This window comes from Pan paniscus, chromosome 7, assembly GCF_029289425.2.
Source record: "Pan paniscus chromosome 7, NHGRI_mPanPan1-v2.0_pri, whole genome shotgun sequence".
NCBI lineage: Eukaryota > Metazoa > Chordata > Mammalia > Primates > Hominidae > Pan > Pan paniscus.
The window spans coordinates 127640951-127655439 of record NC_073256.2 but is presented as its reverse complement, the minus strand read 5'-3'; the positions used below and the strand labels follow the sequence as shown (position 1 = coordinate 127655439).

Genomic DNA, 14489 nt, shown 5'->3' with positions numbered 1-14489 from the left:
TTCCTATGTAACATAGGCTATCTTGAGAATCTGTGAAATGCAATGGTATCTGTTGATAAAACACACACATACACACACACACACACACACACACAAACTTCAGTTGTAATACCTGGGCTCTATGTTCTTTATATTAGAAACCTCTAGCCTACATGATATGATACACTGCTTCATCAGTGAAATCTTTTTTTTTTTTTTTTAGCAATGTTATATAATAAGAAAAAATGTTAGATGGTGATGCAAAATATCTGGACTTGGAGCTCTGCAACTAACTTGGACAAGTCACTTCATCATCTTGTGCCTCAGCTTTGAGTATGAAATGTGATAATAATGGCATATATCCATGAGTTACTATCCTATTTTTAACATTCTGATGTTGAGATCCACATCCCAAAATATAATACTGGAAAGCTAGGCTTCTGATTGTTTATTTTCATTCATTAATTAATTTAACCCATGTTTATTAAAAGCTGACTTGGCACTAGATATTGTAGTAAAATACTTTAATATTAGTTTAATGAGACAGAAAACTCTAGAACTTGTCAGGAGATTTTAGTGAGCTAGCGGGTATACTCCAATCCATTTGCTCCCTAAAGCAGACTTCATTTTTTCAGCTGGGTATCAGAATCCAATATTTCTTTCAATGCCCACTTTCTTGGGTGGCCAATAAGTCCTGAAGAAGTCTATAATTGTCCATCTCTCTGTCACTGTTGCATGTTAAGCAATTGGACTTTATCATAATTAAAATATCAAGGAAAAGCACAAATGACCTGTTTTATTATTATTTAATATATATTCTTAAACCTTTAATTTTGGATATTGTCTAACGTTTGTTTCTCTCCTAGATTGTAAACTGTTAATAGACAGTTATAATTTCTTGTTCATCTTTATATTCTATATGGCTTGTATATAATTGGTAATCAATATAAATTTACTGATTTATTTATCCAAACACATCCCTCTCAACCATAGTGCATACTACTTCACAGAGAAAGAATTCCTGCTGCAAATTTGGGTCATCCAGTTAAAACAGCCTCAAGGAAGAAATATAAGTTCTTCCCTACTATTTAAGCTACTTGCAACTCTTCTTGGGTAGCTGGTTATTCTATTACTCAAGTAATAGTTAAGTCCTCAATAATCACTGCCTTATGTACGTACACATATTTGGTAAGTTAATCATTAGTTTAAAAAATAATTATTTGCTGCCTACTTTGAAAGAAAAACTGCTATAGAGTTTGAGTATCTATAGGACAGAGGTAAGACAGCTAAACCCTCAATGAACTTTCATCCTAGTGAGAGAGACAAACAGTAAACATATACATAAATGAGCAAAATAACTTCACAAAATAGTATATACTATGAGAAAAATGGAAATGTGTTGACACCATACATTGCACAGCAAAGGACTCTGAGTAAATGAGAGTAAGCTCAGAATTGACTGACAAGGTCAGCAATGTGACAGTTGAAATATTCTAGGTAAAAAAATGGCAAATGTTTCCAAAATGCAGTACCAAATGCAGTGTGGCTGAAATCTGATTCTCTAAAATATGTTGCAGTAGATTACATTCAAAGATATATATAGGAGCCAGAAAAATGTGAAAAAATCTAAAAAATAAAGTATATACCAATGAATTAAGAATTTCATATCATCTAATCCAAAATTCAGTAGTAAATGTGTTCTTCCTATTTCATAGCAAAACACTTTGGGAGGCCGAGGTGGGCAGATCACGAGGTCAGGAGCTCGAGACCATCCTGGCTAACATGGTGAAACCCCGTCTCTACTAAAAATACAAAAAATTAGCTGGGCATGGTGGCGGGCACCTGTAGTCCCAGCTACTCGGGAGGCTGAGGCAGGAGAATGGCATGAACCCGGGAGGCGGAGCTTGCAGTGAGCCGAGATCGTGCCACTGCAAGCCAGCCTGGGTGACAGAGTGAGACTCCATCTCAAAATAATAATAATAATAATAATAATAATAATAATAATAATTTGCAACTCAAAGACTTTGTGTAACTTTACCAAAGAGATAAATGGTAGAATTGGTGTTTGAAAACAAGAAATTTTCTTTACAGAGCCCATACTCATCTCACTATACTAGCCTACCTTGACTGTGTTTCCCAGTTTTTTTTTTTGTTTTTTTTTTTTTGAGACAGCGTCTCGCTCTGTCGCTCAGGCTGGAGTGCAATGGCACTATCTCAGCTCACTGCAACCTCCGGCTCCCGGGTTGAAGCAATTCTCCTGCCCCAGCCTCCAGAGTAGCTGGGATTACAGGTGAGCGTCACCACGCCAGGCTAATTTTTGCATTTTTAGTAGAGACAGGGTTTCACCATGTTGGTCAGGCTGGTCTCAAACTCCTGACTTCATGATCCACCCTCCTCGGCCTCCCAAAGTGCTGGGATTACAGGAGTGAGCCACCATGCTCAGCCTGTTTCCCAGTCCTTGATCTTGGATCCTTTTAAGAACTTATATGCAATACATCCTCTAAGCATCTTTCCTACAGACAAATGTCTCACTTAAATTTTGAAGTATCCCTTGACTAATTTTTTGGTACCAATGGTCAAAATCCTCCCATTCTTCTGCTTTTGGGATTATTTTTTATTAAAACACCTTCACCACAATCAAGGTATTACACATATCCATCATCTTAAAAAATTTCCTTGTGTTCTTTTGTGTTTGTTTTCCCTTGATGCTGTGCATTCCTTATATTTCATTTTAGTCCAGCCCTCTGTTGTGCCAAGTGGGATAGCCTCTCTGGAATTCTTAATTTGTAGATTAAAAATTACGTAATTTCTTTTAAAACATCATATTTTTTAAAGCAAAAAGAAAATAAAAACATGTCACAAATACTCTTTTTGGATTACAAAATTCAAAAAGTGAGTAAGCCATAAAGAACGCAGAGGTCGAGAAAGAAATTTTGTTATAAACAGAAAAGAAGTTTTAAACAGATGGAATCTTTAATGAGTAGGATGATAGAATCTAATCAAGTTTTGCTAAACAAGATTGAGTGGTTAAAAAACCGAAGTTGATTGTGTATTGCTAGACTCCAGGGTCGGTGAATTCTAAAGGAGAAGATGATTTGATTGCATTTATGGAAATACAGATTCCTAAGTTACTGGGGACTGATACTGAATGATCAAATTAGAGTAAAAGGGCATTTTAGATGCCATGGAGAACATTAATAATGTAAGAAAACAAGCATCTCCAAATCTCTGATAACAAAAAGTACACAGACATTTCCATAAAGGGATATAGATAAATTACTTTTTAAAATTATTATTCATTCTGCCAATCTTATCAGAGCAAAGAAATGAAAGATAACTCTTCCACTTACTTGTGCCTTAAAGAAAATAGCTATGATAAACAAAGACCCCAGAGAAATCCTTAATCAAGAGGTTCTGCATTTGTTTTCCTTGCATCTTGACAAGACCTACAGTAATAAGATTCAACAACAATGGATAATCTTATAAAAAGGTGCACCAGTCCACTTGGCCATCTATTTAGAATTTTAATAGCTATCCCATACAGTGCATTCATTATATATCAGAAACTTTTATATTTTTCCATTTTCCATTTATCAACTCATTTTAATCCTCACAATAACTTTCTGAAGTGAATCTTACTATATCAACTTTATAAATGAAAAAAAAAAAACTGTGTCACAGAAATGTTATATATCTTGCTCAAAGTTAGATGGTAGTGAGTAAGTTATGGATCTTGGATTCAAACCCAGGAAGTCTGACTCCACATTCTGTGCGTTTCATCACAATATTTTGCTGTCTATGTTCTGCCACAGTGCAAGGGATCTCAAGATAAAGCAGTGCACAAAATTGGCAAGTTACAATATGTAAAGTTCCTTTACTCAATTAACTTGACTTTGAAGACATAATTTTACTCTTTCCCAGGCAGCCTTAATATGTCTTCTTAACAGGTATAGTTAATTTTTTGGAGTCATTCTACCTCTTTTACCAGTTAATCTTTACTTCTGCCTCAATCACAATCTGACATTTCTGTTATCTCCTCTGATCAAAGAAGTGAATATATTTTCCACTTCCCAAAAACCATATTTTCTCAAATAAACATTGGCATAACCAATAAAATTTGAGGAGGAATTATCTTCAAATTGCAAAAATCACCCTGCTTAGCCATTTCCACATCAACCTTTAAGAGATACCTCCCTAATAGTTCCCCCCAGTCATCCCATTAGATCTCTGCTTCTATCGTCCCACTATCCCTAATTACTCACCTGGGTACAAATCTCTCCTTCTAGCAATTTCTATAATTTGTTGGCTACATAGCTCAAGTTAATATTCTAAAAGTTTTTTTCCATCTTTAATCTTATATTTCTTTGATATTTCTACTTGATTTCAATAAAATCATCCTGTAGCATTGACCTTCTTCACAAGAGGTCTTCCCATTTCTTTACTTCCAAGAAACCTGTGTTCGTCCTGATATCATCCTTTTCCACAAACATTCACCAGTTCCACTGTACCATCTCCCACTTTCCACAAAGAAAAGTAAGTTTACAAAGGGGATTGGAATATTCTGCTACAACTTTCAGCTTTTTAAAATTTCCACATTAGTCATACAAACACCTTTTTACTTGCCTTCATTTCAGGCAAAGCTTAATGGCTTTAGTAACTGAGTCACAATTTTCCTCTCTATTCTAATCCCTCCTCTCTTTTTTCTATAGTCTGCTCACAAATTTCCTACCATGATCTTCAACTTTGGGACTGTGCTTCACTTCCCCTCAGCTTCATAAAACAAGCACAGTCCTACCAGAGGTCTTGTAAGTCATTCAGAATGTTTTAAACTCTGAGATCACAGACTATAAAATTTATTTTTCTAAACACACTGTGATCACCGCCCACTTACCACATTTTGGTTGTCCTTCTGGAATCTGCTTCAGAGACTGTAATTCATTTTCACAGAAATCTACAATTGGAAATGTCCTGTTCCAAACTCTAATAAAGAATGCCTAAACTACTCTTGAAGGTGAAATTCTCTTCTGTGCTTAAGAAATTTACAAATGGAGAGATTAATACTTTGAGGAGAGTGATGTCAAGAGGTAGTTAATTTGGACTTGTGCAGACATAAGTCCTATTTAATGTTTAAATTCATCTGTAGGCTTTAGTTCTCAACTTCAAAGCAACATACATTTTTTTTACTCTCTCAAAAATCATAAATACTTAAGATACAAATACTTCAGATAAAGCTTCTCATTTTTACTGATTTCATCTTTTTTCCTCATCATATTTATTATTGCTAAATGCACACCAATGCTTTGTCAATAAATCCATCAACTTGAGGTGCAGAGAGGGGAGTAGCCTTCCTCTAGTTCAAAAATACATACCATCACAAAGACATCAGGTGTGGAGATATGCTTACCCCATCCTCAGTACTGAGAATAATGCCTAACACATAGTAGATACTCCATATATATTTACTAATCAAATGAATGAATGCATAATTTGAAGGGTATACTTCAGATGTGCTATATTTAACACACAATATAATGGAGTTATTAGCACTTTAACACTGCTTTAGTTTACAAAGCCAAATATTGACTCAATTTTTATAATAGCCTTGTTACATAATAATACAGTTTATGGTTTACTACAATTTCCAAGTCTTGACTAGGCTGAATTTGTTTCATTATGAATTAGTTTTAATTGTGCCATCACCTCCCTTGAATTCAATGCAGTTTTGTTTGTTAAATCCAAGTGTAGTTTTCACAGTTTTCCTGTTACATTTCACTTTCTTAGATGTAGTCTATTTCATCATTTTATTTGAAATCTTTCTGAGTCACAATGCTGTAGTGCATCACATTAGGGATTCTTTGCTAGCTTTCGGTCATTCATCTGTTTGATTCAAATAACCTATTTAGAGCATATGGTAAAAAGAAATTGATCAATATGTCTATATTCCAAGCATTGTGTTAAAAATGCATAGAGCTTTTTCTAACATATCTAATCCCTCTGCCATCTTCTCTGGAGTTTCCATGATTTTGAAAAGCCATCTATGTCTTTATATAATTACTGAGTAAAACAGGACATTTTTGCACAATTCTGCAAGGTATCCCACCCCAATGATGATCAGACATTCCTTGATTCAGTAAATATTTAATAAACACTGTATGCCAGTAGGTGTAGAGTCAGTTATTACATTAAAAACAAGTCCTGATATTTGTGGTAGAGACAAATAACTTCATAATGGTAGATACTGTCTAGTGCTGTGTAGAAATAAAAATCTATGGTAATGCAAATTGAGCATAAGTGTGCATATTCTAAATAAGTGATCAGGGAAGACCTTCCTAAGGTAATATTTGAGCAAAGACTTAAATGAAGTGAAAAAAAAAGGTGTTACAATATCTAGGTGAGGAAAAACAGCAAAGCTTTGGGGCATAATTATTCTTGGTCTATTCAAGGAACAACAAAAAAGCCAGTGTGGCTGAATCAAAGTAATACCAAGAATGAATCAACCAATTATGCAACACTTCTTGAATATAATCAGGCATGTAGTCACTTATTCATATAATCACACTATCTTCTAGCTAAAATATCTCCTTTTGTGAGCAGGGTAAACAACAGAAATAATGTCAAATGTCTCACTAGATTTCATATACATCATACTTCTGTTACTAGGTATGTAACTCCTAGATCTCCTAACTCCATTTACCTTCCAGATCAACCTCAACAGGAGTATTAGCCATTCAATGATAATTTCTATGTTATTCTACAATCACTTACCTCTTTATTCTACTAAAACATATGCTATCTAATCTCCCCTTAATCCTCAAGAGTTGTTTGAGTATCTCTAAATGATTCACTATAATGTTATTAATGTCAGCAATTCTAAAATCTTCTCTACTTTTTATGCTTTCACAACAACTTCCCAGTTGAAGAGTATTGTTTTCTTATGACTTTTCTCACTGATAAGCTTTTCACTACTCTCTTGTCATTTCTGGCTTTGATGTGCCCTCTACTGCTCTCACACATTGATAAATTTGATTTTTCATAATTGGGTATGATTTTAGAGAGTTATAAGCCTACCAGATTTAGATGTAAGTGAAGTTTTCTTTGTTGATTTTCATGAATGACAAGACATTGAATTGTAATGTCTCTTTATGCCAAATTTCTTCATCTGTGAACCGGAGATAATACAGTTTTTTGCTTGGGCACTTACATTGACCTTAGAAGACTTCTCTCCAGCTCAATGTTGTTCCTTCTTTAATCCACGGGATTCTTACATCTCAGTAAATATTTTATCCTATGATACTGCAACTCCAAAATCATGTCCTTGCTCATGTTACCCTCTGCCTGGAATACTGTTCCCTCACCTCACCTCCTTCTGTTCTTGGTAAGTGCCTATTGCTTTCCCACACATAGATCAAATATTTATTCCTCTGACACAGCTTGTTTAGGTTATCTAGGCAGTTGATTTTACCTTATTTAGCATTTTCATAGGACTTCGTACATGTCTCTAATATTATATTTTATTTGTGTTTCCTAGGGGACTGGAAGATACTCGGGCTGAAACTATTAATTATTTATATATGATCACCTTTAAAAACCTTAGAACAAAGTGGAATATAAATATTATGTTTGTATTGTCTTTAAAAAATCTTAGAACAAAATGGGATATAAATATAGCTACCTATCCTATGTACAATTATGTGTATATGATTACATATGTATAATATATACACATATAGCATACTACATATTATGTATTTAGAGTGAAAGCAGCTTTTTTTTTTTTGAGATGGAGTCTTGCTCTGTCACCCAGGCTAGATTATAGTGGTGCATTTCTGGCTCACTGGACCCTCTGCTTCCTGGGTTCAAGTGATTCTCCTATGTCAGCCTCCTGAGTAGCTGGGAATACAGGTGCGCACCACCATGCTCAGCTAACTTTTGTATTTTTAGTAGAGATGGGGTTTCACCATATTGGCCAGGCTGGTCTAGAACCCCTGACCTCATGATCCACCAGCCTCGGCCTCCCAAAGTGCTGGGATTACAGGTGTGAGCCACTGTGCCCGGCCAAGATGCAATATTTTTAAGAACCCAAGCTCTATGGTAAGGTTTTGTGGGTTTATAGTCCATGTCTACCACCTCAGTGTTCTATTACCTAGGAAAATTCACTAAATAATCTTTGAGCTCAGCCTCAGTTCCTTACTCTTTTAACATTGGTTTATAATTATTCCCACATCACAACATCGTAGTGAGAATTAAATGAGTGCCTACAGAGCACTTGGATATTTAAAATCTTAAATATTATCCCCCTTTCTCTTCTAATACATTTTCCTCTTTGAGTCTAGCAATGTATCTTGTACATGTCAGGGGATCACAGGCATCCACTAGTGCACAGAGCACAGTCTCTGCAACATAGTAGATAATCAATAAGTGTTACTGAGTGATAAATGGACAGATAAAACACTGCCTTTCTACAAGTAAATTTCACAGAAATTTTACTGAAGGGAAAACTTAAAATCCCAGGTATAAAGTAACTTGTCTGAAAATATAAAGCCAGCAAGTAAAGACCAGAGCTCAACTTTTTACCATTCTATTTTCATAAAGTACTCCTCACTACACTGCATTTTCACAACTGATGTGTGTGTATTATAAATAAATACAAGGAATGAAGGAAAAGTACAAGGAAAGAAGGAAAAGTGAAAGAATAGGGGAAAAGAAGAAAATATGTTCACTTTAATTACAGTTTATTTTCCATGGACTCTAACTAATTGCAGGAACTTTATAAAGTTTGCCATCTTTTGACCAAACTCATATTTGTGATTTGGAGATTTATAATGCTTCCCTTGACCACTGCTGTGTCTACACTGCCCTGTTTTTTCTATAGCTAAGCACATACTATACACTCTTCCAAATAAAACATACCTGCCAGTATTCCTAACCATTTGTTCTATCTAGAAACAGATTGTGTTATTCAAATAGAATCGTAACTACACGAAATACAATTTAATTAATATTTATTGAGAGTCCCTAAGGTGCATTCATTAACTAAATGAAGAATGATTTGTTTTTAATTTAATAGCAGCATGACATAATACAATCTGAAAGTGTAGTTGGAAGCTCCTACAATCAGTAATTAAAGAAGAATGAGTATATTAATGACCATGAGGGCCTTTGCCACTGGGAAGGGGAGATTTGGATGACACACATCATCAGCAATGAAGCAAAGGGTTGGTTTATTTTCCCTTTATAGTCTCAATCCAAACTTAATGGCTTGGACACTAATATAAGTTAATGAGAATTTCACAGGAGAAATTCTATATAGTGTATGCTGACAATGCAAGTGCCGTGAACTGACTAAAAGCAGGAACATTCTTAGCAACTTGAATAAAGAAACCTTTTATAGTCAAAGATTTTCATCATAGGTAATGAAATAAAATTTATATTGCCTATTTCTCACTAAGCAGATCACTTGAAAAATACACTCACATGCACATAGTTATGTATATTACACTAAAACACACATTCACACATACATGAGTAAACCAGAATGTCTTTCAGAAGACCTACAAAGAGTAATTCTATCAACAAAGCTAAAGTTCTCCTTGGTGGTTATGTTATCCCATCCTTTTTATAGTTGTGGTACGTGAATTACTGCAGATGACACCTTCAGTGAGACAAGTTATCAACATAAGAAATTTCAGGAACAAAGCCAACTGGAAAGATATGCCAGTTACAGCAGAATAAAAGACGGTATGACACCAAAGTATTTATAGAACGTGTGCTGCTCTAAGGATCCATAAGCACAGACACTGAAATGTTGTCTGCAAGGACAGACTGGGGCTCAAATGTCAACAATGTTCACTACTGAGTCAATCATCCCTGAGTATAATAATGACATACCTGAAGTAAGTTTTCAGTAGCTTTTTAATTCTTTCTTTTCACTGTTCATATCTCTGTTCATCTGGACACCCTCTATTTAAGTGGTAAAATTCAGTCTTTACACATCCCTTTACTGAATTGTTCCGGCCAAGTCTTTTCCTTCCATAGTGGAAATGCATACCATTTTCTTATTTTCTCCTAAGATTACCAAAATTCAACTCTCCTACCTCCCCACTTCCACCCCGTTGCCACCGTCTCTATAACTGACATCCTGTAAAACACTGGGTTCCAAACTCTAGCATCGTCAGAATCACCTGGAGGGTTTTTTTTTAAACACACATTGCTGGGAGCCACCCCCAGAGTTTCTGATTTAGAAAGGCATTTCCAGGAAGTTCCCAAGTGAGGCTGTTTTAGCAGGGTATTTCCAGGAAGTTCCTAGGTGATGCTGATGATGCTGGTCTAGGCGCGATTTTGAGAATTACTACCTATAAGGTATTTACACACTCATTAGTATTTATCCATTAAAGGACAATGATAATACCCCATGATCCCTTTAAATGTATTTTGTAAATGTACATAGTATAATTAATACCAATGACTGTACCTTTCAGAACATGAGTGCCTAGCACATAATAGTTGTTCGATAATATTTTATTAAATGAATCTGAGTGCAAAATAATAAATATATAATACATTTGCACCACTCATTTCAAGATTAGGCAGTAACTTGAGAGGGAAGAGCCTTTCCTCTAGACAGTCGCCTGCTCTGTGATATAGGAAAAGCACAAGAGCTCACAATGGTAATGACAATGATAGTAATAATACAAAACATTTCCATAAGGAGAATTTTGAAGATTTTAAAACATTTTCATAGCCTTCATATACTGGACACGAAACAGTTAAACAACACATCCGAGGCTGCAGCATACTAGAGAAATGTGTGCAGCACAGCACAGTACGTGTCCTAAAGTCATTGACATCTACACAGCAGGGAAGGCTTTCTCAGGCTGTGACCAGCTGAATGTTATTCACTTACAACCAAATCCAAAACAACCCAGGTGTCCCTTCCCTACTAGAAAAGGCTGCTACTTCTGGCTTTACAGGTAGGCACTTCACAGAGCATATAATAAAAGAGAACACACATTCTTAAAGTTGCAGCGGATCTAAAATTCTAGTCAGAACCAAATTAGAAACAGCGAGAATCAGAGCAATACAAATCCATGAATGTAGGAGATATCATTTAAGAACATGCAGATAGAAAAAAGAGGGCTCCCTAAAGGTAATTTCAACCCTGGAACAAAGATGCATCCATTTTAATTCAACGGATATCAGGTAGAAACAGCATGGGGCACAGAAGATTAGTAGGGCAGCAAAAGAAAAAGTTTCCAAGAAAGATTAGGACAGAGGCAATTCCATAAGCCATAAATAGACAATTCTTAACTGTTGAGGTAAGGGAGATTCAGCATTATGTGTAATGGGAAACATACAAGCTTATATTCACTGTATATAGAAAATTGAACATTTAGAAACTATTGAAATTATTCTAGACAAATGCAGTATACCTTAAGGCTTGGTTTTATAACAAGGCATATTTCTTTTTTTATGTTATCTTTTTAAAAAATGTATTTTACTTGAAATTCCAGGGTACATGTGCAGTATGTGCAGTTTTGTTACATAGGTAAACATGTGCCATGGTGGTTTGCTATCAACCTATCACCTAGGTATTAAGCCCAGCATACATTAGCTATTTTTCCTGATGCTCTACCCACTCCCCTCACTCTCCCAACAGGCCCCAGTATGTATTGTTCCCCTCCCTGTGTCCATGTGTTCTCATTGTTCAACTCCCACTTATAAGTGAGAACACGTGGTGTTTGGTTTTCTGTTCCTGTGTTAGTTTGCTGAGGATAATGGCTAAAAGCTAGATATAACTTATTGACCCTACACACTTCATTGTGCTTCCCTCTCTTTCTGAGACCTTTAAATAATAAACTGTTTCTGTTATTTTATGTTGTTTTGTTCAGTTGTCTACTCTGTGTTTTACCTGAATGAAACACCCAAACTTCTTTCCCAGTTAGAACCTCCTATAGAGTCAATATCTTGGTAGGAATAAACTGGACTTCATTCAGCCATGAAGATATATTTCTCTATGGGTAGCACAGCACTTCTTCTCAACCCTAAACATTCAACACTGTGAAATCAGCAATGTTATGCCCACTTTACAGATAGAAAAAAGGTAATTGAGGCTTAGAGCTGGGACTTGAACTCAGGTTATCTGAGTGCAAACTCAGCATGTGTTTCATATACACATCTGTCTCTTTTTGGTACCTTGCAGTCAAATCCCTGGTAATTATTTAACTGAATGTCATTCCTAGGAACAACATTAACAAAGAATATTCAGGTCTATTCTTCAGACAAATTTACAGTCTACATGATTTTGCAGCAAATATCTCAGAAAATAACTCCTCCTTATCAGTCTATTCACATTTATGGGAAAATACCAACTTTTGTGGCAGGATTTTGAATACACAGAAAATGTAGCTTCTCAATGGGTTCACAGGAAATCTTATGGCATTATGTATTTAAAAAAATGTAGGTTACTATTTTTAGACTAATGGTTCCACCATTCTTTATAGCCTATACTTTACCGTATCTTATTTTAATTTGATACCAGTATTTAATTAGAAAAATATTTCTAATGTTAATAAAAACAATTAAATGGTTGCTATGAAAGCAGCTTTACTGTTGAGTCACTGATATTTGTGAATACAGCATATGTCATATGAATCTTGGGGTTTGAAAGTGCCTTATTAGGGATTTACTTCAACCGCCCACTGAAGTGCAATGAAAATGCAAACATGGATTGGATAGACCTGAATTTGAAATCCAGCTCTGGCACATATTAGCTGTTGGATGTTAACCTGTCTGAGGCTCAGTGTATTTATCTGTAATTAGGATTTACAGCAAATTATAATTTTATGTTGCCTTGGCATCCATTTTGAATATGTTTAGTTTTTTCATATCAGGATGAGGGCATAGTCACCCTTGTTTACAGTTTTCCACCTCCATCTAGTTTCTTAATGTGTCCAATCCAGATATCTACTTTATACAACCAACTCCCGGTGACCATCTCCCTGTGGAAAAGCCTAGATATAATCTATTGACCCCACACACCTCATCCACTGCTCAGATACGCCACAGTGACTGCCTCTCAGTCGCGGTGGACTCCATGGAACCCATCCCCGCTTGCTCTAAACTCACCATCAGAACTCTCCGCAGGAAACCCACCTAAGTAATGCCATGGATTGTATTAAAGACTTCAGCACACAGATCTCTGGCTCACTCTCATTCACTTCCCACCCACTGGTTGGGCATGCATGTCCTGGACTAATCGCCTTTTCCCCTTGGTCCTCGGGGGTGTGCTTCCCTCTCTTTCTGGGACCTGTAAATAATAAACTGTTTCTGTTATTTTATATTGTTTTGTTGAGTTGCCTACTCTGTGTTTTACCTGAATGAACCACCCAAACTTAACTCTTTCCCAGTTAGGACCTCCTATAGAGTTGATATCTTGATAGGAATAAAATGGACACAGGTCGAACAAAAGTCACGAGGGTGTCTTAGTATAAATAAGTTTCCAGAGGGATACCTTGTCACAGGTTGGACACTTAGGCATTAGGTAGTCTGCCAGAATAAAGAAATATCTGATGTAGTCATCCAAGACTAAGTCCCCTGAATTTCTGTTCAGGCAAGGCTAGAGCTTATGGCCACTATCATGAGACAGGCCTCAAGACCAAACTGGTAAAAAAGATATACAATAGCATAGAGATAGGAAAACCCTGGCAAATTTTCAAATATATCAACTATGCCCTCTATGTACACTTTATTCATATTTTGAACTTATTATAATATATACTTAATTATTTGTTGACTTTATTATCAGTCTTTACCACTCAAAGGAATGCTCCATGAGGTCAGAAAACACATCTGTCTGTTTGCCACTGCAAGTCCCGTGTTGAACATTATCCTGGTGCACAGTTGATGATCATACCTTTTTATTAGCAGCTGGGAGGGAGAGATGGAAGAAAGGAGGGAGGGAGGGTAGGAGGGAGGAAGGAAGGAAGGAAGTAGAGAAGGAAGGAGTGAAGGAAGGAAGGAAGGAAAGATGGATGGAAGGAAGGTTGGTTGAAGGTTGGTTGTGGTGGCAATTAAATACTCCATTAACATTAATTGATATTATTATCATTTATGCAAGGCACGAATCTCTTACATTATGTTTATGAAAGGTGGGTATAATCTTTGAGGACAGTCTCCAGTGAAAGCACATTTATAGTTCTTGAGGTGGCCCATTCCATATCCAGCGACTCCGAATGGCAGCATCATCTCTGCAAACCAGAGAAGAAATTTCCAGGTATTGGATCTTGTTCTCACTACTTATATTCCACAGAGCAAGTTTATTCTCCATTCACAGAAGTATCCTTCAAATATTTAAAGACAAAATGTTGTATCTGTTTCCTTAAGAAAACTCTTCTCTCTCTCTCTCTCTCTCTCTCTCACACACACACACACACACACACACACACACACACACACACACACCCCAGCACAGGCCTTATTTATTTAGTAGATTTTTTTCTTTGAATTTTGTT

General features: G+C 36.0%; 1 protein-coding gene across 9 annotated transcripts in view; it reads right to left on the bottom strand.

The window, feature by feature from the left end:
* LOC117981491 (putative uncharacterized protein encoded by LINC00269) overlaps positions 1 to 14489 on the bottom strand; it is a 920685-nt gene that overhangs the window by 617167 nt on the left and 289029 nt on the right. Inside the window, exon 4 of one of the 9 annotated variants that reach the window (XM_063606874.1) lies at positions 14111 to 14225. The exons of the other annotated variants lie outside the window; for them this stretch is intronic. Within the exon in view, the coding sequence (XP_063462944.1) occupies positions 14111 to 14225 (115 nt within the window). The remainder of the gene's footprint in view (positions 1 to 14110; positions 14226 to 14489) is intronic. 9 annotated transcript variants of the gene reach the window in all.